The 27,955-nt window shown below is 31.9% G+C and overlaps 4 protein-coding genes across 7 annotated transcripts in view; 3 read left to right on the top strand and 1 right to left on the bottom strand.

Annotated features, from left to right (window-relative positions):
* LOC122566869 overlaps positions 1–27,955 on the bottom strand; it is a 102,472-nt gene that overhangs the window by 57,097 nt on the left and 17,420 nt on the right. The window lies entirely within an intron of this gene.
* On the top strand, positions 3,938–8,397 carry LOC122566880 (bifunctional peptidase and arginyl-hydroxylase JMJD5-like). 3 transcript variants are annotated; one of them, XM_043724757.1, is made up of 8 exons: positions 3,938–4,052; positions 5,463–5,624; positions 6,391–6,535; positions 6,634–6,805; positions 6,914–7,078; positions 7,252–7,469; positions 7,556–7,708; positions 8,028–8,397. In XM_043724757.1, exons 2-8 carry the CDS (start codon positions 5,485–5,487, stop codon positions 8,283–8,285), a joined length of 1,251 nt encoding a protein of 416 aa, XP_043580692.1. In that variant the 5' UTR covers positions 3,938–4,052; positions 5,463–5,484; the 3' UTR covers positions 8,286–8,397. The 3 variants fall into 3 exon arrangements, with proteins under 3 accessions (XP_043580692.1, XP_043580691.1, XP_043580693.1); XM_043724756.1 differs by having other exon boundaries at positions 3,984–4,136; XM_043724758.1 differs by lacking the exon at positions 3,938–4,052 and having other exon boundaries at positions 5,485–5,624; positions 6,917–7,078.
* LOC122566882 (UDP-N-acetylglucosamine transferase subunit ALG14 homolog) lies at positions 4,037–5,422 on the top strand. The gene is made up of 2 exons (XM_043724759.1): positions 4,037–4,376; positions 4,770–5,422. The coding sequence occupies exon 2, from the start codon at positions 4,784–4,786 to the stop codon at positions 5,420–5,422; it is 639 nt and encodes a 212-aa protein (XP_043580694.1). The 5' UTR covers positions 4,037–4,376; positions 4,770–4,783.
* LOC122566864 (ankyrin-2-like) overlaps positions 8,845–27,955 on the top strand; it is a 34,636-nt gene continuing 15,525 nt past the window's right edge. The window contains exons 1-25 of one of the 2 annotated variants that reach the window (XM_043724721.1): positions 8,845–9,408; positions 13,502–13,603; positions 13,726–13,858; positions 13,924–14,087; positions 14,254–14,409; positions 14,541–14,669; positions 14,739–14,936; positions 15,065–15,361; positions 16,195–16,392; positions 16,758–16,904; positions 19,202–19,351; positions 19,697–19,837; positions 20,115–20,270; positions 20,699–20,995; positions 21,122–21,305; positions 21,601–21,720; positions 21,792–21,876; positions 22,019–22,036; positions 22,850–23,074; positions 23,153–23,298; positions 23,377–23,585; positions 23,682–23,886; positions 24,362–24,551; positions 24,626–24,764; positions 27,557–27,836. In XM_043724721.1, the coding sequence (XP_043580656.1) occupies positions 9,367–9,408; positions 13,502–13,603; positions 13,726–13,858; positions 13,924–14,087; positions 14,254–14,409; positions 14,541–14,669; positions 14,739–14,936; positions 15,065–15,361; positions 16,195–16,392; positions 16,758–16,904; positions 19,202–19,351; positions 19,697–19,837; positions 20,115–20,270; positions 20,699–20,995; positions 21,122–21,305; positions 21,601–21,720; positions 21,792–21,876; positions 22,019–22,036; positions 22,850–23,074; positions 23,153–23,298; positions 23,377–23,585; positions 23,682–23,886; positions 24,362–24,551; positions 24,626–24,764; positions 27,557–27,836 (4,111 nt within the window). In that variant the 5' untranslated portion in view covers positions 8,845–9,366. Of the gene's footprint in view, positions 9,409–9,954; positions 11,601–13,501; positions 13,604–13,725; positions 13,859–13,923; positions 14,088–14,253; positions 14,410–14,540; positions 14,670–14,738; positions 14,937–15,064; positions 15,362–16,194; positions 16,393–16,757; positions 16,905–19,201; positions 19,352–19,696; positions 19,838–20,114; positions 20,271–20,698; positions 20,996–21,121; positions 21,306–21,600; positions 21,721–21,791; positions 21,877–22,018; positions 22,037–22,849; positions 23,075–23,152; positions 23,299–23,376; positions 23,586–23,681; positions 23,887–24,361; positions 24,552–24,625; positions 24,765–27,556; positions 27,837–27,955 lie in introns of those variants that run through there. The other variant, XM_043724722.1, reaches the window with a different exon arrangement.

Below are 27,955 nucleotides of genomic sequence, written 5' to 3'. Positions count from 1 at the left end.
GAAGTTAGAGTCAATGTGTAAATGGACGCATTAATAACCTTTTTTTCTTTTTTTTTTATACATCTTTGTTTTAAACATTCGCTTTCGATAGTGAAAACGCAAGGATATAGCCTCTCCTGGAATCTCCCCAAGAATGTAAATATTCTGTATTTGTATTTTAATTTATCTTATCATTCGTATTTTGATCAAACTATTATTAATTTCCATTGATGTAAGATCTAAAAGTTATAATATTGAAATACACAATAAGAATGTTTAGCATGCTTCACAAATGATTGGATTCTCATCATTTCTAGGTTAAAAATTGTTATTTTAGTTTTTTGATTGTTATAGTAATTAGAGTTTACTAGCAATTTAGCTTTTTTGTTATTAAAATAGAGTTCGAAGTTTGCATAGAGTTTCATAGTTCATTATCTGAAATTTTTTGGTCGTTCATCAGCTAGTTTTTAAAACAAATTATTAGTATAAAAACGTTATCCACATATGTACATTATTCATAATAATTATTCATATTTTTTTAAAGGTTTATCACTTCTTCCACTTCCTCCTGTTTCCTGAAAAAGACCTAACGGGGCTTCAAATGCTTAGAACGTAAATAATTTTGTAATAATCTATACTTCATTTAATTCTATTGCTTCTATTTATATTTGCCATTCTTGAATTGAATATTGTCTTTAAAAGTTTTACAGAGATTAATAGAGACTAATTTTCCACTATTTCAAATTTTCCAATTTATTAGCATTATGTTTAAGAACAAATTATAATATTTCGTATCTTGTTACAGCTTTCTTCCATGGGATTGCATGGCTCCCCTTGATGATGGTCTTCACGATGATTTTCCCTGAGCTACCAGAGCATCGATGACCCTGTTCTTCGCATCTAACGGCGAGTCGCATGCATTTTTGTTCCTCCGGTTACTTGATCATATCGTAGGACGAAAGGTCCGAATCGATACAGGTGACTGGTTGTATTACGTAGGATCTTTTGCGAGCACAGTGACCACGGGTATTTATTATACCTGTGCGTAGTAACATTTCCTTTTTTTATGTATTATTTATTAGTTCAGGACAGGTCTTCTTGCACATCGCGTTTTTTAAATATTAATTATACGATACTGGAAAATTTTATATCAACGATATTAATAGTGGTATTAACTGATACAAACAAACTAATTGATAACGATTAATTAGAATATTTGTGATTGAAGATATATGTTCGTTGTAATCACTTTTAGTGAAGTTGGAATGTATGAAAGATATATATTTGTCGAGTTCTCATTAGGGTTAGGGGCGTGTAACGAATTTTCATTTGGATTAGCCATCGTTGTTATACAATAGAGATAAGTTTATTGATATGAATATGGTTATGATAGAATTCGACAAGTAACCGTGGTGATTAGACATTCGAGATACTAATGACAATGGTCTTCTCGGGCAAACATAATCGGATTAAATCATAAACAATTACTTCTAAGTTTTATTATTTAAGTACAGCTATAATAAAAAGATTTTCTTCATTTTTGAATTTGAGCGTTAATGTAAAATACGCATATAGAGATATTAAAATTCTAATCCTGCGGTATAAAAATGTATTGAATTTTATGTGCAAGAAGAATTTCGCGACAGGCAAATTTTGGAATCAAAGCAACAAGTTTTGAACATTGTTTTTGCGCTTTCGGAGACGTGCTTTGATGAAGAAATTGCCTGAGGTTGTTTGCATTAACATTTAACTTTGAGTCAATTATTAAATAAATTTCTTATTCATTGTCAATTTGTCTCTCTTGTAATGGAATTTCAATAGCTCATAGAGTCAATTATTTGAACGAGCCGTTACATTATATCGATCTCATTTGTGCTGTTTTCTACAAATAAATTCAATATTACTATTTTGATAATTTATTAAATTAGTAAAGTAGAGTATAGAGTGTTAGTAACTGTGATAAAATTCGAAAGTGCAAAATGAAGAAAGATTAGCCCGTTAGAGACAAGATAAATGCACTAATATCTTTTTTTAGTTAGGATTTTCAGGTTTAACCCTTTCCATGTCCATTGCCAGGACCTCGCTCACGTGCCCAGGTGCTACTTGAGCGAGAGAAGGGCAATGGGCAAACGACGATCATTGATTTTGTAATAATTTGCGAGCGACTGACGATGCGTTAGCGTATCGTGCACGACGTACTTTCCACATAGTGCGTGTGGTTAGGCTGTGGAATTGCGTCGTTTTAGTACTTATTCCATTTGTTATAAATTTAAATTATAAAGAGTAAATTCACACTTTCATATCATTTCAATTACAACCTAACAGAATTATAGATATCAGTATTGCTAATCTTGTTGTTAAATTATAACGAATGCTACCAAATTTCCTACCATCTATAATTTCTGCCAAAAATGGATACACTCTTTAAAGTATGAATATTTGTAATTAAAAGTGAGATTTACTTTGATCGCGTTATACGCAATGGTCGCTACCCTTCGTCGGTCGATTTCAGGAAATTGGTACGTAACATTAGAGTGTGCATGGTGTGTGGCAAACTCGGGTGTCGGAGGCGTCCCGGGAGGCGTCCTCTCTAGCGTAGGTCCTTGCGCCCGAGTGTTATGCGTGAGAATCGTGGAGCGAATGTGTTGGTGTGCCTGTTTTGCCATTTTTTAAATATAGGGCTAGGTAGGATAGGTAGTATACTTTCTGGTGTGCCTGTTCATTAATTATAAGTAGGTAGGGCCGGGCAGGTTGGCACAGTCTCTGGTCGGGTAGGCGCGTTTTCGCGTGTCCAACCTGTTTCAGGAAATTTCGTTTGAAAAGTCGACGGCGAAGCTGGCCACGAATGAAACATGCCATCCGTCTCTCTGGCTTCGGCCATCGACTTTTCGAATTCCACGAACGTTTACGTATTGCTCGAGCATGCACATGTGAACGGATAGCGATCGCTATGATCGTCGTTCATCCATGTGCACTTGGATCAGCTTTCGCGACTTACATTTTTATCGCGTCTTTGTAAGTTACTTTTTTGGTTTGCGATTTAGAAAGTCTCGAGCCTAGATGTAAGTTTCAGCGGAAGAATCGCGCCCGCAGAAAGAAGAGGCTACGAGCCGAAGAGGCCCGGCAAATTGCTATAGAAGAGGGCAACTATTAATGGCTTTCCATCTTCTGCATCATTCGGATAATGGAAAGTCATTCTCGTTACTATTTTGTCGCTGTGCTCGCCTTTAGTATCTGTAGTAGTAGTAGTAGTAGTAGTAGTAGTAGTAGTAGTAGTAGAATAGTTGTGATTTGTTTGTTAGCTGACCTACATGTCGGCTCATCGTCGTGTTGGGCTAATCGCACTCTTTGCCATTAGCATTGTCAAGTTATTAATTATGGTTTGAATTAGAGTTGCGAATGTAAATTTCGCGTTATCAGTTGGAGTCGCGGAAAAGTACCAACTTCGGTTTGGATTAACGTTACGATGATCGCGTTTGCTATAGCGTTGCGAATTATAAGATGTCGCGATTCTTCTAAGTGTTCTCTATCGTGAATAATTATTAGAATTTGTCGAAGAGTAGAATTTGTTAATAATTATAATAATTGTAAATAATTATTAAAATGACGTTAATTTTAAATCAATTTCGTAGCGTTGCGATTCGTGACTATCGCGCATAGTTGAAATAGCTTTTTTTTCATTTATAGGTAGTAACTTTAAATTAAACTCGTTTTAAGATCCAGCATTGCGATATATTTCGTCGGGATTGTTTTTTATCATTTTCCCGATTAACGCCCAAATTTCTTCCACTGGAATTGTGGAAATTTATTATACTTGTCTATATTGGATAGAAAATAGGTTCTTGTCTATGCTAGTGTGTGACCAAACAGGGGAGATTCCTACTTTTATAGGTTCTTGTATATGCTAACTTTAGTTCACTTGAGCACTTGGCCGTATGGTGCAGCACCTGTATTGTGAACAACTAGAACTACCGGCGTGAGCACTCTCGGTTCTTCTCTGATATTATATATTCGTCAATAGTTTTATTTAACCTTGATTGTCGGTGTATACGACAGTGGTTCGTTCTCTTAGTGTATGTTTATAACCTAAATTTTACATTCTGTATCTGTCAATATAATATTTGTTATTAAATTTATATAAGCAACTATTTATCTCCGTAAGATCTGCAAAAACTATAAATATTTGTTTACATACTCTCTTGAATATATTTATATTAAATTTATGAGGGCTAACAAAGAATTGATTGTTAATTACATATTTTAATCTAATATATGTGTAATGTACGAAGTACGAAAATTTTAAGAATTCAAATCGATTGATAAGTTACTATTGTAAATAAAAGATAGCTACATTTTTATCTTTGGATCACTCATATTAATCATATTATAGATAGATGGTACTTATACAATTAAATATATAATTAAGTATTGTTATATGTAATATATAGATTATTAATACGGTAGTGTTTATATATATGTGAAGTAATATATATATACATATGTGCACACTAACATGTTACTAAAGTGTAGCAAATGTATGCATTATTTAATAAATTAATAAATATATGTAGTAAATCTAAGAATGTTATACATTTTTATAATTATCAATACTTTTGAGCTAAAATCTCATGTAAATGCATACATTGACTAATTGAATTACTTTTTTTAGAAGAACTTTTATTAGATTTTATGCTTTCATGACATATATATGTAATAATTAATAATTCATTTTGTTTTGACTTATCTAAAGCAGCTTGATAGATTGATTATTTTAATTTAAATTGTTACAGGTTATACTACAAAAATGTATGCGATATATTACATTTCTATTTGTATAATTGTTTGTATGATAATCATTGCAAGAGTATATTTTGTAATGTTTCCTACACATAAGACAAGCGGAAGGAAATCAATTCGAAATAAACCAGTTAAAACAATGATTGTATTAGGATCTGGAGGACATACAGCAGAAATGATAAGAATACTTAATTATTTAAGCTTTAGAAATTACTCACCAAGAATATATGTGTATGCTGATACAGATTCAATGAGCATTGAGAAAGTTAAATATTTAGAAAAGAATAATGTAGATTATAAGATAATTAAAATTCGTAGAAGCAGAGAAATTCATCAGTCATACTACACATCTATTTATAGTACTATTTATGCAACTCTGGAATCAATTCCCTACTTGTGGAGAGAATGTCCAGAGTTACTTCTATGTAATGGTCCAGGAACTTGTGTCCCCTTGTGTATAGTAACATTCATATTTAAAGTATTTTGTATGGCTCAAACTACTATAATATTTGTTGAAAGTTTTTGCAGAGTCAAAACATTGTCATTAACGGGAAAAATTTTGTATTATATAGCAGATTACCAAATAGTACAATGGCCATATTTACAAGAACCAGATGACAAAAGTAGTAAAATATTTTATTTCTAAATAAAATAACTTTAATTTATACCTATGATTTATTTTCTAGTTGCATACATCATTTTTAAAAAATGTCTAATTGCACAATTATTGCCAACTTTATATCTTGGAATCTATTAGCTGAAAATATAGAAAATTATTTACCTATTGAAATGAAGATACACTTGTCATCAGTAGAAAGCAATTTAAAAACATCCATTGAAGATAAAATGTAAATAGAAATTTTTATATAATTGTATAAAATAATTATAAAAATAAAAAAAATCAAATTTTACTTCATGATTTTTTATTACGCATATATAATTATAATTACATGAATATATTTAAACTTCACTGAAATAATTTATAATAATATTCTATTTAATACTTAAATTATATTTTTTATTAATTGAAAAAAAAACAAGATTAGCATGAGTTAGAAAAACAGAAGCAATGTTTATAACTCTCTTGGAGATCATTTTAAATTTATCAAATTGAATTTAATCTATATTACATTTTATAGAAACATATATTGTTTATTTATTACAAGAGTATTATAACTATATTATTGTAGCTATATTGTAGTAGTATAGCTATAATGTGATTTCTAAAAGTAATTTTAGAATAACAAATTTTTATTAATTTAATTCCTTCTTCTAAGGCTTCAAATTTCTCTGATAATAAACAGTAATATATAAACATTTATCTAGTATTGTCAATATTATATTCAAAAATGAAATTAATGTAATTTCTCTTTCTCTCTGCGTGTGTTTCACTAAAAGTATAATTTAATATAATTATATATTATTTTATGTAAATTTAAAGATCTTTAAATGATATTGGGTCCATTTTATATTACTTTATATTACTTATTTAGCTATAATTATGGGATAATATATACTATAAAATAAACTGCTATATGGCTTTATATATTTCAAACATACTTTTTACATAAAAACGGTAAAAATGATATTTAATCCTTATCTCTTTTATGGAAGGATTCCATCGATAAAATGGATAAAAAATTCGTTAATAGTAGTTGAAGCTTGTATGGATAAAACGTGGGAAGTATTAAATTCTGGTCACTGGCAATTTGTTCCAATTGAATATCGATACTGTTACACATTATGTACTATCTTAAAGGTAATATAACATATTAATCATTCTGTTGAATGTATCTTATACTATACATTATATCATATTTATGTAAGTGTTTATAATTTGATGCTTTATATCTACAGGCAGTTCTACTGGAGCTTCAGTACAATAATGATACTAAACAATTTACAAAGAATACAATTTTGTTGAGGAATATTATTCAGCAGATTGATAAAGGTATTCTATTAGGAGCACCACTTCCAAATATAATTGATTTATTACCAAAAGTTGCTTCAATGTTGAATAGTTGTATCAGTAAGTCTTACTTATTATAATACCATATGTGTGTTTATGATAGTGTTAATGTATTGTATCTATCAATAGCTGTTGTACTTTCATGTGATTATTTGTTATCTTCTTCAGCAGAGTCACTGGGAGAGTTAGATGTAGAAGAATTAATTATTGACTCTGAAAGTTTATATAATTTTATATTGCCGGGATTTACTGAAATTGCTCAGTATGTTGAACCTTCAATGGAATTATTTTATACAAAAATATTTATGCCAAAAGTACCAGCAATAATGAAAGGTAATGTTTCTTTATCAATCTGTATATTTGAACATGTTCTTGTTGTATCATGTCAATTTTAAAACAGGAAGGAAGATTATTTCTAAGCTATACTAGCGTATATATACAGTTAATATCTGCTTTTTATTAATTTCTATTGTAATTTAATTTGAAATACGTGTAATATGTTTTAGGTTGTATCAAACATTGGAAAGCTCTAGAACAGTGGAAAGATCTAAAGTATTTAATTAGCGTAGCTGGAAGTAGAACGGTCCCTATTGAAATTGGTTCACGTTACACCGATGAAAATTGGTCACAGCAACTTCTTAGTTTTTCAGAATTTCTACAAAAATATGTATTAACGAAAGGTGACCAAGTTGGTTACTTAGCTCAACATCAATTATTTGAACAGGTTTTGTTTTTTATCTCTCCATATTTGTTACAGTTTTAACGTTTCTAACGAAAATCTAAATATTAATTATGTCAAAATGATTTTAGATTCCTGAATTGAAAGATGATTTTACAATTCCTGAATATTGTAACTTTACAGACAATGATGATGTGGAACAACCAGATATAAATGCTTGGTTTGGACCTAGCGGAACTGTTTCACCTCTACATTTTGATCCTAAAAATAATCTTTTGTGCCAAGTATGAAAATTAATTGTCATTCTATGATAAGATATAAGTTAAATTATTTGCGAAAAAAAATAATATAATATAGTTTATTGTATATACTAAATCTCAAAGTTTTGCTACATAATTTCATTATTTATTATTTAATATTATTATATATAGAATTTAATTATTGTCATTCCTAATTTTTAACTTCTCCTATTTTGGAAAAGTAAATTATAATCTAATACCTCTGTATTGTTATATTATATAACTATAATCTAATAGCTTTGTATTAGATTAGTATATAATTTAGTATATTAGCTTATAGCATTGACTTTTTACTAAATTTTAGATATTTGGACATAAACGGATCATTTTATACCACCCAAATGATTCATCTAATTTGTATCCATATGATACAAGATTATTGAATAACACTGCACAAGTTGATCCTTTGAATCCAAATTATGAGAAATGGCCTAATTTTAGCAAAGCTAAAGGTTTGATGACCTATTTGAGACCTGGAGAAATACTTTACATTCCTCCAAAATGGTGGCATCATGTAACTTCTTTGACTCCAAGTTTTTCGATTAGTTTCTGGTGGAGTTAAGTACGAAAGAATATATTTATACATTATTAACGTGCTTGTAGTGCTCTCCATGTACAATGATTTACTAAAGTATTTGAAAGTTTTAATAAATACAGTATATATGTATGTTAAATTGAAGTTTTTTAAATAATAGAAGATAAAAAGTAAATGGGATAAATATTAACATTAAGTAGATAAAAGAAAATATATATTTTCAATACATATATATTTATTTATGACCATAAGAATAATTTATACGGTAGATAAAAACTAATTAAGAAAGGCAAAGAGAGAAATGGGAATAAAAGGAATATTGTCTTGTTTATTGTATTGTTTCTTCTAATGAAATGTATTAAAAATTGATAATCCTTATACATTTTTACTACTTTGTCATAAATAACTTCTAATCCATGAATCATTACTGTATAAAAATTTTACCTTTATTACGTTTCATACATACTTATATAACATATAACTATGTATAAAATGAAACGATATTTAATTTTTTATAATTATTTTACTTGCTATTAATATAAATAATGTACTTATCATTATGATTTCTATTTCAATAATATTACATTTTTTCTTATTCTTTCTAACAGTGGTAATAAAATAACATTGAATTACAATGTAAATTAAACTTTTTAAAGGCTTATTCTAAAAAAATAATCAGAGATAATTTTGATATAAGACATGCATGCTTATCCTTTAATTTGATTTAGTAGCGATAACGATACAAAACAAGCACGTTAGGAATAGTACAATTGATAAAATAAGCGAATTATGCATAATTTTCTTAAAGAATTTCAGCGAGAAAAGAAATGGAACTTTTTAACTCAGCTATTTTTTATTTTGGATGCCAGAAAATAATGTTATTGCGTTAATGTAAAGATTAGTAAAACAGAATAGTGCTAAGTATGTTTCATTGGTTTAAATAAAATATGTATATGCAAATCACTGAAGCAGATGCACCACAAAGGCGTTCATGAGAATAAAACGGAATGCTATAAATATCCTCTGACCTACGTTTTCAGTATAGAGTGTAGAAAATATACGTATACGTAAAGTCTGTCAAACGAAATACACAGTTTATTATTTGGGAATGACGACAGAGGAGGCATTTCCACCGATCATTAGGTTCCAGGTAAAAATGTGTGAAAATAACATATGTCAAAGGATGTGCAACATATTTGTGTTAAAGCTTATACCACAATGTATATGACGCATTTAAAAAATTTCTTTCCTCTTTTCAGTGCACATCGAGCTAAATATATTTCCGGGTTTTCGAAACAAATATTACATTAATAACACCCCATGAATAATAATCGCAGCATACTATTTCTTAATAGAATTTCGATTCTCATAGCCATGTCAAAAAGATATCGACTGCCTTGTTATTCTCATTACATCCATATTTACGTTGTAATATTGGCGAAAATCCAGTGTTTAAGAAGGTGAAAGATATTTTTAGAATATTCATATAATTATCATATTGTTAGTTCACGAAACGAAATGTGTTAGTTACGACGAAATAGGAAGTCAAAGCAGTTTAGATTTACATACGTAAATACTATAAACTTTACATCATTCTTTAACATAAAGTATATATAAGAATGCAATTTTTTTATAATCATATCACAAACATGAATTTGAAAACAGAGATGTTATTAATATTTAAAGACATGTAAGTGACATTAAAGTATTTCGATTTTATTAAACGTATTCCACAATTCTTTTTGTCAAAATAAGTAGCTTCTCAACAGCTTTTTTCTGACTTAATCAACAACAAAGACGGTGTAAAACATGTACAAAGTAAAACACGATTTCTCATATTCTAACAGTCGCAGCATTCATGATTTCAAAGCTCTTTTTTTTACTTATGATACATATTCTTTTGTTTCCTAAGATATAATAATATTATTTTATAAAATGTAATAATACTAATAAACGATTACTTATTTACTACATTTTATAATTCTCTTTAACCCGCCACAATTCAATTTTCATTATATCTGCAATCTATGTATGTCTTTTTTCTACAATGTAAAATGCAGGTGATTATGTTTCGAAATTAAACGTAACGATAGGCAAATTACATGTTGTTGGTTGTAGAGAATTTTGTATAATTTGGGAGTGTAAGATTATTATCAAGTCGGCTAACGCTCGTACAATTAAAATAATAATGAATAGTTTGGAACGACGTTTGAGAATATTAGTAAACTCAATATATAAATATTAGTAAATTATGCGTCATAGAATGTATTATTCTATTGATGCGAGTGCAGGAAATGCAAATATTAATGGAAGAATTAAATGGGTTAAATACTGGATTTTTTGAAGAAAATTTAAAGTTTTAGAATATCGATGGAATATTATTTTTAAAAGTTGTATGATTATTTAATATGCCATATTGATCGTAAGCTTTCCATTGACTTTACTTAACTTACTTTTACTACATTTACTACATATCATAAAACAACGAGAAAGGTGGTTAACAGTCATTTTTTGAATTCGTTCGACTATCGCACATGCGTAGAATCTCTCGAACGTATTATGTATCCTGTTTTCATTGCTATAGTTTCCTATATATATATATATATATAGTACATGTACCGCATAAAAAGAAAATAACCTATCTTTATCTTTTATTTCTTTCCTAGAACGTAAGTTGATCAAATTATCGCGAATGACTAATTTGCAATTTGATATCATATATAAGGTATTTACCTAAATGTAAGTAGACTTGTTCGAAGATAAAGCAATATAGAACCAGCTGTTAAAAATATCGCTATGTTCCATTGAATTTTTGTTGTTGATGTAATAAGAAATTGTATCCCATGATACATCGATGTATGTATGTAATATCGGTGGTAATATTTGTTCGGCCGATATTCGCATGTTGAGAAACCTGGTTAATTTTCCTAGGCTGTTATACCCCTAGAGGGAGAGAGAGAGAGAGAGAGAAAGGGAGAGAAAGTATGCGTATGCGTAGGTGTGTGATCAGATTTGATAAGCGCGTGCGCATAGTATACACCGCATGAGTTGGTGGGAGAAAAACAAGGACAGATATAAGAAGGGGTGAGAAAGGGAACGATGCAACCCCTGTTTTTCCCGTAATCGTTGCCGCTCGATTCTGCGCCTTAGTTTCGTATGCGGGGCGGCTCCTATATTCCTATTCATCTATCGCCGCGTTACCTCAGGAGTGCATGAATGGTGATTTAACGCGTGCCTAGAAAAAGAACCTTCGTGTTCGGCAGTTGCTGGACGAGTGAAAGAATTAGGAGGATAGTGCCTAGTCTCTTATAAAGCACGATGGTTACGGATAGTACGAGTCAGGTATGGTTCTATATATTTTGCGTAGCGAGAGGCGCCGGAATGTCGCCGGTATTTTTTCCACCCCCGACTGATCGAAGGGTGTGAACGTTGACCGATAATATCGAAATAATTTAATTTCCTTCGTTGCTAGAAAATAGTCACGTCGACCTTCTGAACGCCGTTTTCCCTTACTTCGTGAATTTTCTTTGCCCCGGCATTAAATGTACCGAAACGAACGGAACTTTAAAATTCTGTCTGATAACCATAGATAAAGCAAAAGGCAGTCGTGAGAGGGGATGATGTAAGCAAGATATACATACGTATATGCGATGAAGGTAGACGTTTTATAAGCCGGTTGTTGCCGTATGGTTACCACTTTGCAGATATTAATTTAGAAATAATCAAAGCAACGTAACTTGCTATAAACGTTCTAGCAGACGAAATTTATCAAGCGGAATACGTCGAAGTTGTTGGTAGGATAAAGGTCATGGTCAAATCACAGCGTATAATGTAACCAATTGCATTACTTGGATCGAGTACTTGAATCAAAAGTAACACCACTTCTATGTTTCAAAATGAAGAAGACGGATAAAAGATCTATGATAATATCAATCTATTAAAAGTTTCTCAATTATTTGTCACCTGAATATATCTATTATCGTATTTTGTAAACGTTAGTTGAAAATCAAATTAAATCTTCAATTAATTTTATTGCAAATATAAGAGATTCGTATGTGAATTTTATATCATATTAATGAAATCTTTTCGATTTTAATATGACAACATCCGTACCATTTCTGCAGATAGAGCTTTTTTTCAGATGAAAGTATATTTTTATAATGCACAATTTATTTATTCATACTGTTTATCGTTTATCGTTAATTTATGCAACTCGTTTAGATAAAGCTGTTTCTTAAACAATTGGTAATGTACGTAGTAGGACAAAGTATCCTAATATCGAATAGTATTATACAATTGGTACTTGTACTATAAGTATTAATTTTGCTGCATTGACCAAAGGTTAACCAACGACTGACCATTTTAATACGCTTTGATCTGAAACCAAGCGACTTTCTCTTTTGATTATTTCCTCTATCGTCTGAAATTTTCATTCTTCAAAAACTGAGCGTTATTTATTTATCTAAACGAAACTGCTTTGCATATTTTTCAAATAGAATTAAACTGCTTAATCTTGATGCTCTTTTTGCGATTGGTCCCATAAACGTAAATGTACACATTTATAAAGCTATGTAATCTTTTAAATTGTAACATTGATCGCGTAAAAAGTTGGTTGTAGTTAATTATATTAATTACAAAAGGTTCTTTTTATAAATTCATTTAGCTATTCTAAATACAATTTCCTCATTTATTCAGTTTTATTTTTCCCATTTTCTTACTTCTCATTTAAATACAAATTACCATTACGAACTACTATGAAATTTCATATACCGTTGTTAAATATTGTAAGGATAAAGTTTTTATTTTGCAGCTGGTCCACAAGCTAAAAATATTTAAGAAACGTTCCATTTTGCAATACCGCTGCTACGTTCAGTTAGTCGTATAATATTTAATAAACATATTTATATTTAAGAACTTCAAAATAACGATTACTTTATGTTATTGGAAAAAGTCATTAATCATTAAACGTGTAAAAAGACTAATGTCCAGGTGGAAATTATCGATAACTATTCTAACTTGCCGTTGAACATTTTCTATCATAAAATTCTTGCTGTTGAATGAATTTTTCTTCAAGGATCCTCTAAATGCGCATAAATTTGATACATTTAGGACGATTAATACTAATTGTGAAGTAAATGAAAGGGAAATAATCGGGAAACATTACATTACTTTTAGAATAAAGATTAATAGAATAAAATGAATATTAATATCGTATTTAATGATGCTGTGTTTCTCTGATTTAGGCTGACGACACGACAGCATTTCTTCGTGCTGCTCGGTCCGGAAACCTTGAAAAAGTGATCGAATTCCTCGACACCGATTTAGATATTAATACAGCTAATTCGGTAAGTATCGAGCTAATCTATAAATCGTTCTAATTAGTCCATGTTACGTACGGATTCATTAGACGGTATTATATCAGTTCTATATTAAATCGAAAAACTTCATGTTACGTGTCGCCTTTCAGAATGGTTTAAATGCTTTACATTTAGCATCGAAAGATGGCCATGTTGAAATAGTAACAGAATTATTAAAAAGAGGCGCTAAAGTGGACGCAGCTACGAAAAAGGGGAACACTGCGTTGCACATAGCTTCACTGGGTAAATATAATTGTTTATTACTAATTTACCATAAATACTGAATAAAATTTATAACACGTTTTTAGCCGGCCAAGTGGAAATAGTAAATATTCTTATTCAGTATGGTGCTGCAGTTAATATTCAATCTCAAAATGGTTTTACACCTTTATATATGGCCGCTCAAGAAAATCATGATCAAGTGGTTAAATTATTGCTCGGCAATGGAGCCAATCAGAGTCTCGCTACAGAGGTGAATATTATCTAAAACTTTGCACGCCAATGTTTAAAAATTGCATTCCGTGATTGAGATGTATCTGCGCTTACTTGTTTCTCGGTTCAAATGACTCTATCTATATTCATGAAATGTTTCATGCATCTCGTAATTGGAATGGTGAAAGATAAAAATAATTTTTCAGGATGGTTTTACACCTCTCGCAGTAGCGATGCAACAAGGACACGATAAAGTCGTCAGCGTTCTTTTAGAAAATGATTCTAAAGGAAAAGTTAGACTACCAGCACTTCATATCGCGGCTAAGAAAGACGATTGCAAAGCTGCGGATCTGTTATTACAGGTGAACAACGATACAAGTAGCTGATCGTTATTGGAATTGTTATATCTCTTGTTCGAACTATCACGATTGTTTTATATCGTCTTTTAATGTTGACGTATTAAAGATGATTAATTTTTTGTTTCCTTTTTCAGAATGATCACAAACCCGATGTTACATCAAAAAGTGGTTTTACACCTTTGCATATCGCCGCTCATTACGGAAACGAAGAGATAGCACGTTTATTAATAAAGCGTGGAGCTGATGTTAATTATTTGGCAAAGGTGCGAATACATTGACATCGGCAAGAGTAGTTATAAGCCTGTACTGATATTTTTCATTTCTTTTATCAGCATAATATAAGCCCTTTACATGTAGCGGCGAAGTGGGGTAAAAACAACATGGTTAAAGTATTATTAGAAAATTCTGCGCAAATCGATGCTAAAACTAGGGATGGTTTAACACCGCTTCATTGTGCAGCAAGATCTGGTCATGAACAAGTGATTACCACACTTCTTGAACATTCTGCACCAATTAGTGCACGAACGAAAGTACGTAAACGACGTCAACCGCTCATTGTATCAATAATTTTATTGGCGTATATGTTTGAAAATGTAAATTAAACGACATTTCGACTTTATCGATGAACATGTCGATTCATTTCACACACGTTTCACAGAATGGACTTGCACCGTTACACATGGCATCGCAAGGGGATCATGTGGATGCAGCAAGAGTATTATTGTATCACCGAGCGCCAGTGGACGAAGTTACGATCGATTATTTAACGTCTCTTCATGTTGCCGCGCACTGCGGCCACGTTAGAGTCGCAAAACTACTTTTGGATCGCAAAGCTGATCCAAATGCACGCGCTTTAAATGGCTTCACACCATTGCATATTGCTTGCAAGAAAAATCGAATAAAAGTTGTCGAACTCTTATTAAAACACGGAGCATCGATCGAATCTACTACCGAGGTAATTACTGTGTAACGATTTTCCCCATAATTACACGTTAATTATTGCTTATAAATCATATTCACTTGCAAAAAACAATTTCTTTCGTTCGAGTTTATTTTCTCTTTTTTTTTTTTTTAAGTTATTCACCTGTTCATCGTTAATTTTCATTCTGAGTTAGTCATTTAAACGACTTAGACTTTGGAATATAATTTGGTAAAAGATGATCGAAATGATATATTCAACTATATAAAGACAAAGTACTTATATTTGTCCTGTTTGTATTCAAATGTTGGAAATGAAAAATGTTGCATCGTTTTTATCAGATTATTTTACCTTTTTCGATTACCTTTGCTCAAGGGTCGATAACTGTCCCTTTTAATTATTTTATCGTCGTGTTTCTCCATGTAAGAGTCGCGCGTTTATAAGAAAAATTGATTTTAATCGAATTAACGCAATTCGCGAGAAAGAGATATGTTTTGAAATTGGCCAATTGTTAAGAAGCTATTTAAAATTTCTCATCTTTTTAGCGTTTGACTCAAGAACTAAGTAAAAAAATGCTCATCAGTTACTCCGCCACGCTATTTATAAATGTATGTCTATAATTAAGATAATGAGAAAGAAACGCGTTAGAAAGGGAAATACATCAGGTTTGTTTGTCATAGAACGCTTTATAGTTCCTTGGTTACGAAAAGACTGGTTAACGGCTATTAATACTATCATGATCAATACAGATGATCATTTCTATGTATTCTATGTATGTTGATAAATATACTCCGAAGAAGAAAGTATTGGTACGAAAGTCATGGAGTCATAGTAGCAAAATGTTAATAGAAAATACATATATTTTACAGTCTGGACTGACTCCATTACATGTGGCCAGTTTTATGGGATGTATGAATATCGTGATATTTCTACTGCAACACGAAGCCAATCCTGATGTGCCAACTGTTAGGGGTGAAACACCTCTACATCTGGCAGCTAGAGCTAATCAGACAGACATTATTCGAATTTTATTACGAAATGGAGCCAAAGTTGATGCTCGTGCAAGGGTAAGTAAACAAAGAATCTTGCTTGAAAACCATATTTCCGGACGTGGTCAGGTTTCCTTAATATTTTGGCAAAAATCGCACTTTGTAACAAAACGATACATATAAATGGTCACATGCGCATTCGTTGTTATTAAATGTCTCGCACATTCCATTAACCAGTCTCATTATGTTTTCTATGTTTATATCATTATCGTTATTATGCTTATTCTTTATAATACATACGCATTACGTCGTTAATTTATTATAAAAGTTATTAGTACTGATTATGAGCTATGATGATTGTACATGTGTATACGATACATACTTTTATATATTTTTATGTATATTAACAATATGGTAATTTAGCGTATGTTCCGATTTTTTAGGAACAACAAACGCCTCTTCATATCGCGTCGCGATTAAGAAATATCGATATTGTTATGTTACTTCTGCAACATGGTGCAGCAGTTGATACTACCACAAAAGATATGTACACAGCGTTGCATATCGCGGCAAAGGAAGGCCAGGAGGAGGTAATGTACAAAGAAATTTCAAAGATAGCGGATTACATCAGTACACAAAGTAGATTATATTTATTTTGGACAAGATATCGTGAATACTTTATATAGGTTCTGTAATAAAAAACATTTCTTATTTTCCGTTGTTATATACAGATTTTTCTCTTTATCATTTACATTTCATTTCATATTCTGTTAATTAAGTTTTGTTTACACTTGTTATATTTTATGTTAAGTTATTTATCTGTAATGAATTTTAATAAAATTTTTCACCATATTAATTTATTTTTTACGTTGCCTTCTTTCAACGTTATGTTGCGTACGTCATTGTTAATGTATTAAAAATTCATAATTTCATCTTATTATTTTCATTCTGCATTTGTATTTATGTTGCCATTTAGATTCACCTGTAAACTGATTTTTGCAAGGTAAGAAATTGAGAAATCCTCTTCCCGTTATAAAGTAACTTTAACGACTTGATCAGTACATGTAGTAATAAAAAATCGTTATCAGGTCATCCAATAATGTGATTTTTCTAAGAGCTAAGTTTAAAACAATGGAACAGATTACGATTGGAATTTTTATAGAAGAGGAGTAGGAAACCTGATAGAAAAATGGCAAGAAAAATTGTAAAAAATGGCGAAATACGTACAATGTATCACTTTCACTCGTCAACAGTTATTTCTAAAAGAAACATGCATTACTTATGTGGTACGATCTAATATACAGGGTGAATCACTTAAGACTGGAAGCTGAAATATCTTCGAAACTATTAATTATATGGAAAAGTGTTTTAAAGTGAAAGTGGAATAGTTTCGGGGTAGTTGTTCGATATGATTAGCATTTTCCTAAGTGAATCATACGAAGATTGGTACGTATTTAAGTAAATCGATTCATTTCGGCATTCCCAATGAACAAAGATTAGCTTCTTTATGTCAGAGTACCATTAGTTTGCAAGACATTTTAATTGTAATTTTCTGCAATTTATCGTATGAAACATAGGAAAATACGCGAATCGATATCTTTGAGTTTATGTTATTCTTGTTCAAAGGCAGATTGGTCATGTACTGTGCAGAGACTCAAAGAATTCCTCTGGAAGAAATGCGTGCCTACCGTATTGATAGAAAGTGTCACATATTAAGGCCTAACTAAAATCCTGTTTAATAACAATCCTATTTAAAGTGTTATCCCTCGAGGGAACTCTCAGATGTTCGATACATACTGTTAATATTTTATATTTTGGTTCTTAACATTATTGTACACGTATAAAGGGATGCTCGGACGATCAATACATAATAAATATAAAACGTACGAGGAAGATATGGTTTGTCAATAGATATTGACGAAACATATTGTCAATATTATTTACCGACAAACCGCAATGATGTTGGGAATCTTGAAATATTGACAACGTTATTGATCGTCCGAGAATACCCTTATATCCTTCTTGAAGTATTTCTTGTCTCTTTAGTTATGCAAAGAAAAAAATATGGAAAGAAAATGGAATTGATTGGCTCCCTGCCAATCATAGTCTCAAAGAAAATAGTAACGTAATACTTAATACTAGAACTGTGACGTCCAATATATATTTTGCACTTTGATTATATTTATTCAAGAAGAGTGATATATTACTTATGGAAGAACGTTACGAAACTATGATGATATTTTGAAAAATAGTCCATTGAAGATTGGAGATAATAAGCAATATTCCATTTTTTGAAATAATTATTACGTGTAAAGGTAACGCCTTAAGTGAATATTTCAGTTTGTTGGTATAGACAACAATTTTTAATATAACTTTCATAATACTTTTTAAAGACGTTAAACGTGCAAAACGTGATTTTTCTAAAAGCAGCATTCTTTGAGAAATTCAATGTCACGATGCAAAAGTGTTCGTGTTGAATATATTCAGTTTGGAGAAAAATTAATTTCTTATCTATGCGTAAAGGTATAAAGTAGGTATATTTAAAAATTAATTTCTTGCTTATATGTATATGTATGTATATAACCAAATGCCACGTCGTTTATCTCACGATATGTCAAATGAGAATAAAACGAACGATATACGATGTACGTTTGCTGCTCAAAAACGCATAAGAACAAAGTGTTAGTAATATGAGGTCATCGATCAGATATTTATAAATATTATATCTGACACTATATACGTCTAATCAAAGTTATTATATTATATTTAATTTATTAAATGTAATATAACAATTTAGCATCTAAATTATTATTTGTAGCTTCTAGCTTAAAATATTAAAATTATAATTTCGTTCGATGTTTTATTTAATGTATTTATATGTATACAGGTTGCAACTATTCTTGTGGAAAACAATGCTTCTCTTAAGGCTACAACTAAAAACGGCTTTACACCTTTACATATCGCGGCTAAATATGGCAACATGAGCGTTGCTAAGATACTTTTGCAAAGGGATAGCAAATTAGACGCGCAAGGAAAGGTACGTATCAATTATTATATTTTTATTTAATATGTACGTTATCTACATTTTTTTTTATATATATGTTCTATTTAATGAAAGTTACGATTACATGTAACAGGAGTACAAACTGAAAATTACGTGCCTCTTAATAATTTGATTTTATTTCTTGTCAACCTAGATTATTAAAATCCTTTACCGATACTCTTACAAATGAAGATTTAATTACCCTTTTATGTTCACATTTCTGTCTATCGTAGTGTTATATAACAATTTACGTGTCATTATCTCATATAAATAAACGTTCAATTATTTAGTTATACGTAATTTGTAGAATCTTTACTAAGGCGTTAAAATATGTTTCAGAATGATATTTCTCCTCTACATTTGGCATGTCATTATGACCATCCAAATGTAGCAAATCTTTTATTGGAAAAAGGCGCATCCCCCCATTTAGCTTCGCAAAATGGACATACTCCTCTACATATCGCTGCTCGTAAAAATCAGGTAATATTTACGATGCAGTACGTGGCTGTTACGAATCGTTTTGGTGACCACTTCACCCAGATACGCAACTTTTGCCGATGAAAACGAATTCTAATACAATCTTTTTCTTTTTTTTTTTTACCACTTCTTTCACGTTGCAGTCTGTCGTCGATTTATTATTGATTTCGATATTTATAAAATTCGATTACAATTCTATTAAGAAGTTATTTGTATGATTTAAGCAATTCTAGAAAAAGATCTCAAGTAATATATAATTAATGGATTCAAAATTCTTCAGATGGACATTGCTTCGACTCTGTTAGAAAATGGGGCGAATGCGAACGCCGAATCAAAAGCAGGATTCACGCCTCTACATTTAAGTGCACAAAAGGGTCACTATGATATGACGAATTTGTTGATTGAACATGGAGCTGATCCGAATCACAAGTCAAAGGTAGGAGCATCGTCTGGTAATGAAATAAAAGAGAGGAACGAATCAATTTACATTTGTATATTATTATATTTCTAGAGTTGATAGTCGATTATCTGTAATTATTTTGAGCAATTAGATTTTTCTTTTTATAACATAAAAATGCGACCAGTTAGAAAATTTCATACTTTTACGTATATTCTTTCATATACATTGTATATGATCAAATGTCGTTTCGAATTCTTTTCTATTACATTACAAACAACGGTAACACTATCAGTGCTCTGTAAGTTAAAGAAGTCAACTTGGAGTTATGTTATTAAAATTGCAGTTAAATTACGTTATACGTCTTTTCAGTCGTTTTTATTTTCCAACGACGTTGTCTCATCGCATAATTGTCAAACGTGTTTAGTGATATCTCATCGTTAAAGGATAACGATTGTTTCGTTTAGAATGGTCTCACTGCGTTGCATCTATGCGCTCAAGAAGATTTCATTAAGGTGGCTTCTATTCTGGTGAAAAATGGTGCGAATGTAGAGAGTGAAACGGAAACTGGCTATCGGCCGATACACGTAGCGGCACATTTTGGAAACCTTTCTATGATTCGATTTCTCTTAAAACATAGTGCAACTATCGACGTTAAATCGAATCAAAATTACACTCCACTGCATCAGGCTGCTCAACAAGGTCATGCACATATTGTTAGCGCTTTATTGGAAGGAAATGCTTCGCATAAAGCACGAACCAATGTGAGTAATAACATTTCAATACATTTTCCTCCAACTGTACACATACGTACATGCTTTCTAATTGTGGAACATTATTCATTTATAATAATGTAGAAACATGTATGGTACATACTAAAATTGTTCTAGGATGGACTAACCGCGTTAAATATAGCTCAAAAATTAGGATACATATCTGTGATGGAGGTATTGAAAGGATTGTCTTACGATACATTGGCACCCGATAACAAAAATTGGGACGAGAAGTACAAAGTGATCGCTCCTGAAAGTCTGCAAGAAACCAGCTTTATGTCTGATTCCGAAGACGAAGGAGGTACGATGTTTATACATAATAGAACATTGTCACGCGTATACGTAATTTGATATATAACTTAACAAGTATTATTATGTCTGTTTCCTGTGCATGCGTTGTAAGTCAAGTTATATTATCGCATTTTACGTTTTATGGACAAGGGAATAAACATTCAGACTTAAACAAAGTTAAACCATAGGTATTATTAGGATATGTAAGCATAAGTCGAACATAAATATAAATGCAAGAGTAATAAAATGCGAAAGAAATGAAATATCTTTATAAAACAAAACTCAATCGAGATATTTGTTTACAGGTTCGGATGCGTTGATCAGTGAGCAACCGTATCGATATCTTACAGCGGATTTGATGAAAAGTTTAAGAGACGATTCCCTGCCTATTGATGTTACACGAGATGATCCAATACACAGACAAGGTAAAACACTTATTGCTTGTTTTTAAACGTCACGATCGTTTTACGTAATCTGGTGCGTTGTTTTCGACTAGTCACAAAAGAAGAAAAACAGGATTTCACTCAAAGCAATAATTATTGTCTAGCAGAAAACTTTGATACTGATGGATTTAATTTGGGGTATGTAAACACGATTTTATACAATAGTCGCTAAAGTAAATTACTTGGAAATATAACATCATTCAATGACGTATCAAGCATTTGTAGCGTAACATTTTTTACGAGAACTACTATTAATGAAAACCAAATATTTTCATTTTAGCCGACTTCATTTCAGATCGTAAGTAACATTTATCGCTAAAGTTCATATGTATCTTTGTATTCACAAGTACATTGTACAACGTAACGTCGCGTTACGTTATTATACATATAACCTTTTATTCTAAAGAAAAGTCACAGCAATGCGTGCTAACTTCACTTTTCATTTCGCTCGTCTGTTTACTGATTCGATAAATACACGCTTCCTACAAATACATATTTCAAATGTAAATTTTGATAAACGAAAAACGCACCTTGTGTGAGTATTCGTTTCACGATACAGTATTCGCAAACATAATATGTAAAATGTTTGAAAAGTTACGAAAAGAAAAACATTTAACAGTAAGATTATTTGATTTACTCGTATATTTATTAATATACACAAAAGTATTTTTCTTATTAATGTGATATTCTGTACATTTATCGGGAAAGATCAAATTATAATTCTAATTCGTTACTGTGATCTTTCTTTATGAAACTAAAAACAAGATACACATATATTTTCCAATACATTGTTCAAGTTGATAATTCTTGGATTAATCGCTATTTTTGTTTCACAATCTTTTCCTTTTCTACTGGACTTGTTCGTCATAAGGTGTAGTCGATTTATTCAACGTGGCCTTATATCATTTTAGCAAGAGATTTTATCAATTAGCGTCGATCAGCATATTAGTTTTTAATTAAACTCTCAATTTGAGCTTCCTTATATGCTATCTGATCGCAGATTTCGCAGTTTCAAGCGAATCGAAAAATATGCGCACTTTTATACAAGTAATTATCTTTTTACGGTAAGCTGCTACTATATAATATTTACAATGAAAGTTTCAATTTTTAGATTTTTAGTAAGTTTCTTGGTGGATGCACGTGGAGGTGCTATGAAAGGATGTAGACACAGCGGTGTACGTATTATCGTACCACCACGCAGAGCAACAATGCCAATTCGTGTTACGTGTAGATTGATAAAACCTAATAAAATTGCGAATCCTCCTCCTTTAATGGAAGGAGAGGCTTTAGCAACTCGTATTATGGAGATGGGGCCAGTCGGTGCAACGTTTCTAGGGTAAATATCATTCTGTGAATCGTTTTACACGACGATATATCCTTTTTGTTATCAAGAACTGGATATATCTCGTTTCAGGCCTGTTCTAATCGATATACCCCATTTCGCATCTATTCGAGGCAAAGAGAGGGAAATCATTATTCTCAGAAGTGAAAATGGAGAAACCTGGAAAGAGCATGATAATTCTGTTGACAATGATACTACTTTGTTGAATACTCCATATGGTATTTCTGAAATATAGCTTACGTATTTCGCATCGGGACGAAAACGTAACAAGATTTTACGAGTTTAATATTTCGCAGATCCTCAAATGAGCGCTGCTCATTCTGGTAGAATCACTCGAATAATAACGACAGAGTTTCCCCAATACTTTGCCATTATCACGAGAATTAAACAGGAAGTTCACGTAATCGGTGCCGAAGGTGGAATTTTGACTTCAAGCGTGGCTAACGACGTCCAAGCCGTTTTCCCACCAGGAGCGTTGACGAAGAAGATCAAAGTCGGATTACAAGTAAGTTGGACCGTAATACATCGTATCTCGGAACATCTCTATGAACCATATCGCGCAAATGATAATCGGGAAAAATGTGCATGTTGCTTTTTATAGGCCCATGTGATTCCGGCAGAGCTTACAGCAAAACTACTAGGAAATTGCGTAGCCGTTTCACCCGTGATAACAATCGAACCGAGAAGACGAAAGTTTCACAAACCAATTACTCTTACAATACCTGTACCTCAAGCTGCAAATAAAGGAATGATTAATCAATACGGTGGTGAAACACCAACGCTACGCCTGTTGTGCAGTATTGCAGGTAAAGCAATCGTAATTAAAACTTATCAAGTATCTATCTCTTTAAGGTAGAACTATTTATTGCACGAATTCGAATTGCTACTCATTTGTCTCACGTTATTTTCAGTAATACGACTTAGAACATTATTGTCGATATTTCCGATATTTCCAACTCTTTTCTCCAGATCCATCCTCAAATGAGAAATCACTACTTTGTTTTTCGCGAACCATCGTCGAGTTACCCTATCTCCTTGACAACGAGGTTTAACAAATTTTCTATAATAAATCCTGTCAGTATTCTCTACACGTACGTACTTTCGTATATTGCAGCAAATTTCATCTTCCGTGATGTGATCGATGATAATTGATGATACGACAAAATTTAATATATGGCATCGGCCCCTAAAGTTGGAAACCTGGACGAATGATATTTTACATATAGGTGAACCCAGTGACGCTTTTTAACGCGATGTCCTTCTATTTCATTTTACATTTAGGTGGGACGAGTGAATCACAATGGGAAGATGTTACTGGTTCGACACCGTTAACTTTTATGAATGACACGGTATCCTTTACTACCACTGTATCTGCCCGATTTTGGCTAATGGATTGCCGGAATATAGGCGCAGTTCCGAAAATGGCAACCGAGTTGTACGAAGAGTCGTTGTTTGTGCCATATATTACGAAGTACGTATTAATGCCGGCATCGTTTTAATTGGATCAGCCGTTTTTCTAAAAATGTTAATATCTTTCTCATACAGTTTCGTAATATATTCGAAACGAATGGATGTGCTCGAAGCAACATTAAGAATATTGTGTATGACCGATGGAAAGGAAGGACTGCATACCTTGGAAAGGCAAGAGGAATTTGTCGAAATTGTAAAAAGCCGCGACGTTGAAGTAAATATCGTTCATTACATAGTTTTATTTTACTGCACTCGTAAGAGCCGAAGAACGCGTGTATTCACATTTTTCGTTTTCTTTTCTTGGATGTATTTCGCTCGACTGTCCTATTAAATGATATCCTTACAGCACGGTTCCCATATAGCACGATTTAATGGACTTGGACAGCCCTCCTGTAACACGATATCTTTATAACACAGTTTCGATGCAACACGGAACAAATTAATCGCGTTATAGGAGGGTCGATCGTATTTAGTTTTATTTTATTCCATTTTGAACGAAGCTAATTAGCGAGTACTGTCTCTTTCAAAGATCTCAAAGATTTATTCATTTTTGGTAATGGCGTGTGTCTTAATATGCGCTCTTTATTTTTACATACAACAAATTCCATTTATTTCATGTTCCATAATTCTGCCATGGATTTCGAATATTTTCTGTTTAATTTTGTAACACCGAGGAACCTTTGCAGAATTAATGTGGTAACGTAATGCGTAATATATGGTTTTATACTTTAATCTCAGAACATTTCGATATGAATCGCCATAATTTGTCACGTATTCCTCACGATTTGTCGTTATGTGCGATGTACGATGTACAATTTTTACGTGTGAATCGCTTTTCGAAATCCGATAGTTTTGCAGATATTTTATGAAACGTATTACCAAGCCCCAACCTTGGGGGTTGTTTCGAATTCTTCAACATGAACGCCAGCACGTATTCTTTTACGTGTGAAATATTTTGTCAAAAACTACGTCATACATAAGTTTCATTGAAACTGGCGGTTTACATCAGGGGATATTCCTTTGTAAGACTAAAAATAGGCGATATTCTACATGTGAAAAATGTACTTGTAAAAAATGTATTACATATATTTGAACATTTTACAAGTAACGCGAAGCATTTTTTAAAAAATTATACGATAAACAACTGAAAGTTGGATCAATATCCAACGAGTTGCTCGTTCGATGATGAAATAATTAAAGGAATATTTGACTAACGCAATTTGCATATTTCCTACTTGTTGGTGAAATATTTTTTTTTTTATTTAATTGCAATTTTACAATTTGTCCAGTGGGACATTAGGTAAAATGTTATATCTTAAATATACATAGCATGTGGATGGTTCTCCCCAGCGGGGTACCATCTTCGTGTTTGTTAGGTTATGTCCTTTGTGAGATCAGCTGGGTGTTTCCTTTTTAGTCTTCTTTCTATGCTTGTGTTGATCGTTTCCGCAGCCAGCCGGTTTGGGTGTGTTGTTATTAACAACATAACTTGTTGACATAACTTGTATGTAGCTATATTCTTAAAAAAGCATACAAATTGTGCATTACGGTTAAACAAAATTCTTCCAATCCGAAGATCATGGAAAGCATCTCGAAATAAATGTGACTGGTATCGTACCATTTTTCAATTATGAACGTTTATTAATAAGCACATGTGCAGGTTCAATCTTCCGATTCAGACTAAGAAACGGACCACTGTTCGATCCGATAACGCGGTAGGATGACGTATCCAAGATGAAATAAGCGAAATTTCGTAGCAATGAAAATTAATTCTTTCGGGGCTTCTCTCTGTCTTGCCATAAGACGTCCTCTTTGAGATAGAATAAGTTTTATTTTAGCAATAGCGAATAGTTGAAGAATAGTCGGTAGAGGATATTTTGTAGAGATTTATATTCTAAAAGCGAACAATTATTTGTTCGTGACCAGCAACACGATTCTTATACCAGTGACAATGTTGAAATAATTTTGATACGGTTCAACAATCTCGAAGAAAAGGAGAGACATATCGTTTGCGATTTAGATTTAAGATTTATGTTTATAATATTTAATTACTCCTATCTTTTAAATGTTATTTTTTCTGAAAAATACCAACATTCACATGGATGAAACTAATTTGTTTTTGCAATGTTGCTGGATAAATAATCATATTTTTGCCCGGCTAAAGTTGCACATACATATGCATGTATGTTAGTTGACAATTTCTTTGTACGAATTAATTCCAGTAATAACGAGAGGCGTTTGAGCCTCCTACCGACGACTAGTGACAAATAAAATATAAATTCGACCAAAGAGAATGATTTCAAATACCATATTGTTCGATTACTAATTACTAATTATCAAGATCATCAACTGTTGAGGTTATTAGGTGTATAATGAGAGAGACGCGTGGATAAATTATAAGGTAGAAAAATATATTTGAAATACGGAAGTGAAAAGTACAAAAATGAAATAATAATTTGACCTGGTCCAGATCCGCACGCTAGCAGCGTTACTCTATAACTGAAAAACCCCCCAAGCCAACGTCGCCTGTCGACTGTTTATGGTCTGCCTTCGTCGCGGTCTTTTGTCTATACGCTGTCGATGGCTTCGGTGCTTTAGAAAGCTAAAAAGACCAGACGTAGAGTTTTCTTAAAAGTGGTGATCGTCAACATCAAGCAAGAAGGAGAAGAAGAAACGAAAAAAAGACAGTAAACGAGCAGCAACCTGAACTTACCAATATGACGTTATTGAATATGTGACGCAACCGAAAAAGTGATAATTTCACGAGAGAGAACAGGCTGACGATACAGAATCAGATTTTTTATTTCAAATCCAGTAAATCAATGTGACGCATTTGCGTGTCGTTTGTTCTTTGCGAACATGATATCTCCTTATTACCTGATAGATAGCTTATTAAAGATAAAATAACAAATTTGATGTACACGTATAAAGGAGCTTGCTGTAAGATAGCATAAGAATATACGTAATTTTTATAGAAACATATTAACGAGTATATTTCTTTTGTAGGCGCTCGATGGGAAAGATCTTTACATCGAATTCAGCGGGAATCTAGTACCTGTGACGAAATCGGGTGTACAATTGAAATTTACTTTCAAAGCGTTTCGTCAGAATCGCTTATCTTTTCACGTGAAGGTGAAAGATCCGTTGTTAGATCCTGTCGCCAGAATGCTGTTTATGCGAGAACCAAAAGTTGCGAAAGGAGAGCCACCTCAACAACCAATCTGTGTATTAAACATCGTTCTTCCAGAAATAACAACTAAAGTGGAAGTACAGAAGAAATTGAAAGGTAAAATTTGCTGAATGTTTCAATGTCGGACGAGAGGTCCAGTGCAAAAGGGATTTATCCCACAAAAGGTTGAGATTTTTATTAATTCTGAAATCTCTTGGTGTTCAGTTATTATCCCT

The sequence above is a fragment of the Bombus pyrosoma genome, linkage group LG4 (assembly GCF_014825855.1).
Source record: "Bombus pyrosoma isolate SC7728 linkage group LG4, ASM1482585v1, whole genome shotgun sequence".
Classification (NCBI taxonomy): domain Eukaryota; kingdom Metazoa; phylum Arthropoda; class Insecta; order Hymenoptera; family Apidae; genus Bombus; species Bombus pyrosoma.
The sequence above is the reverse complement of the archived record's forward strand: the minus strand, read 5'-3'. Positions and strand labels throughout refer to the sequence as shown.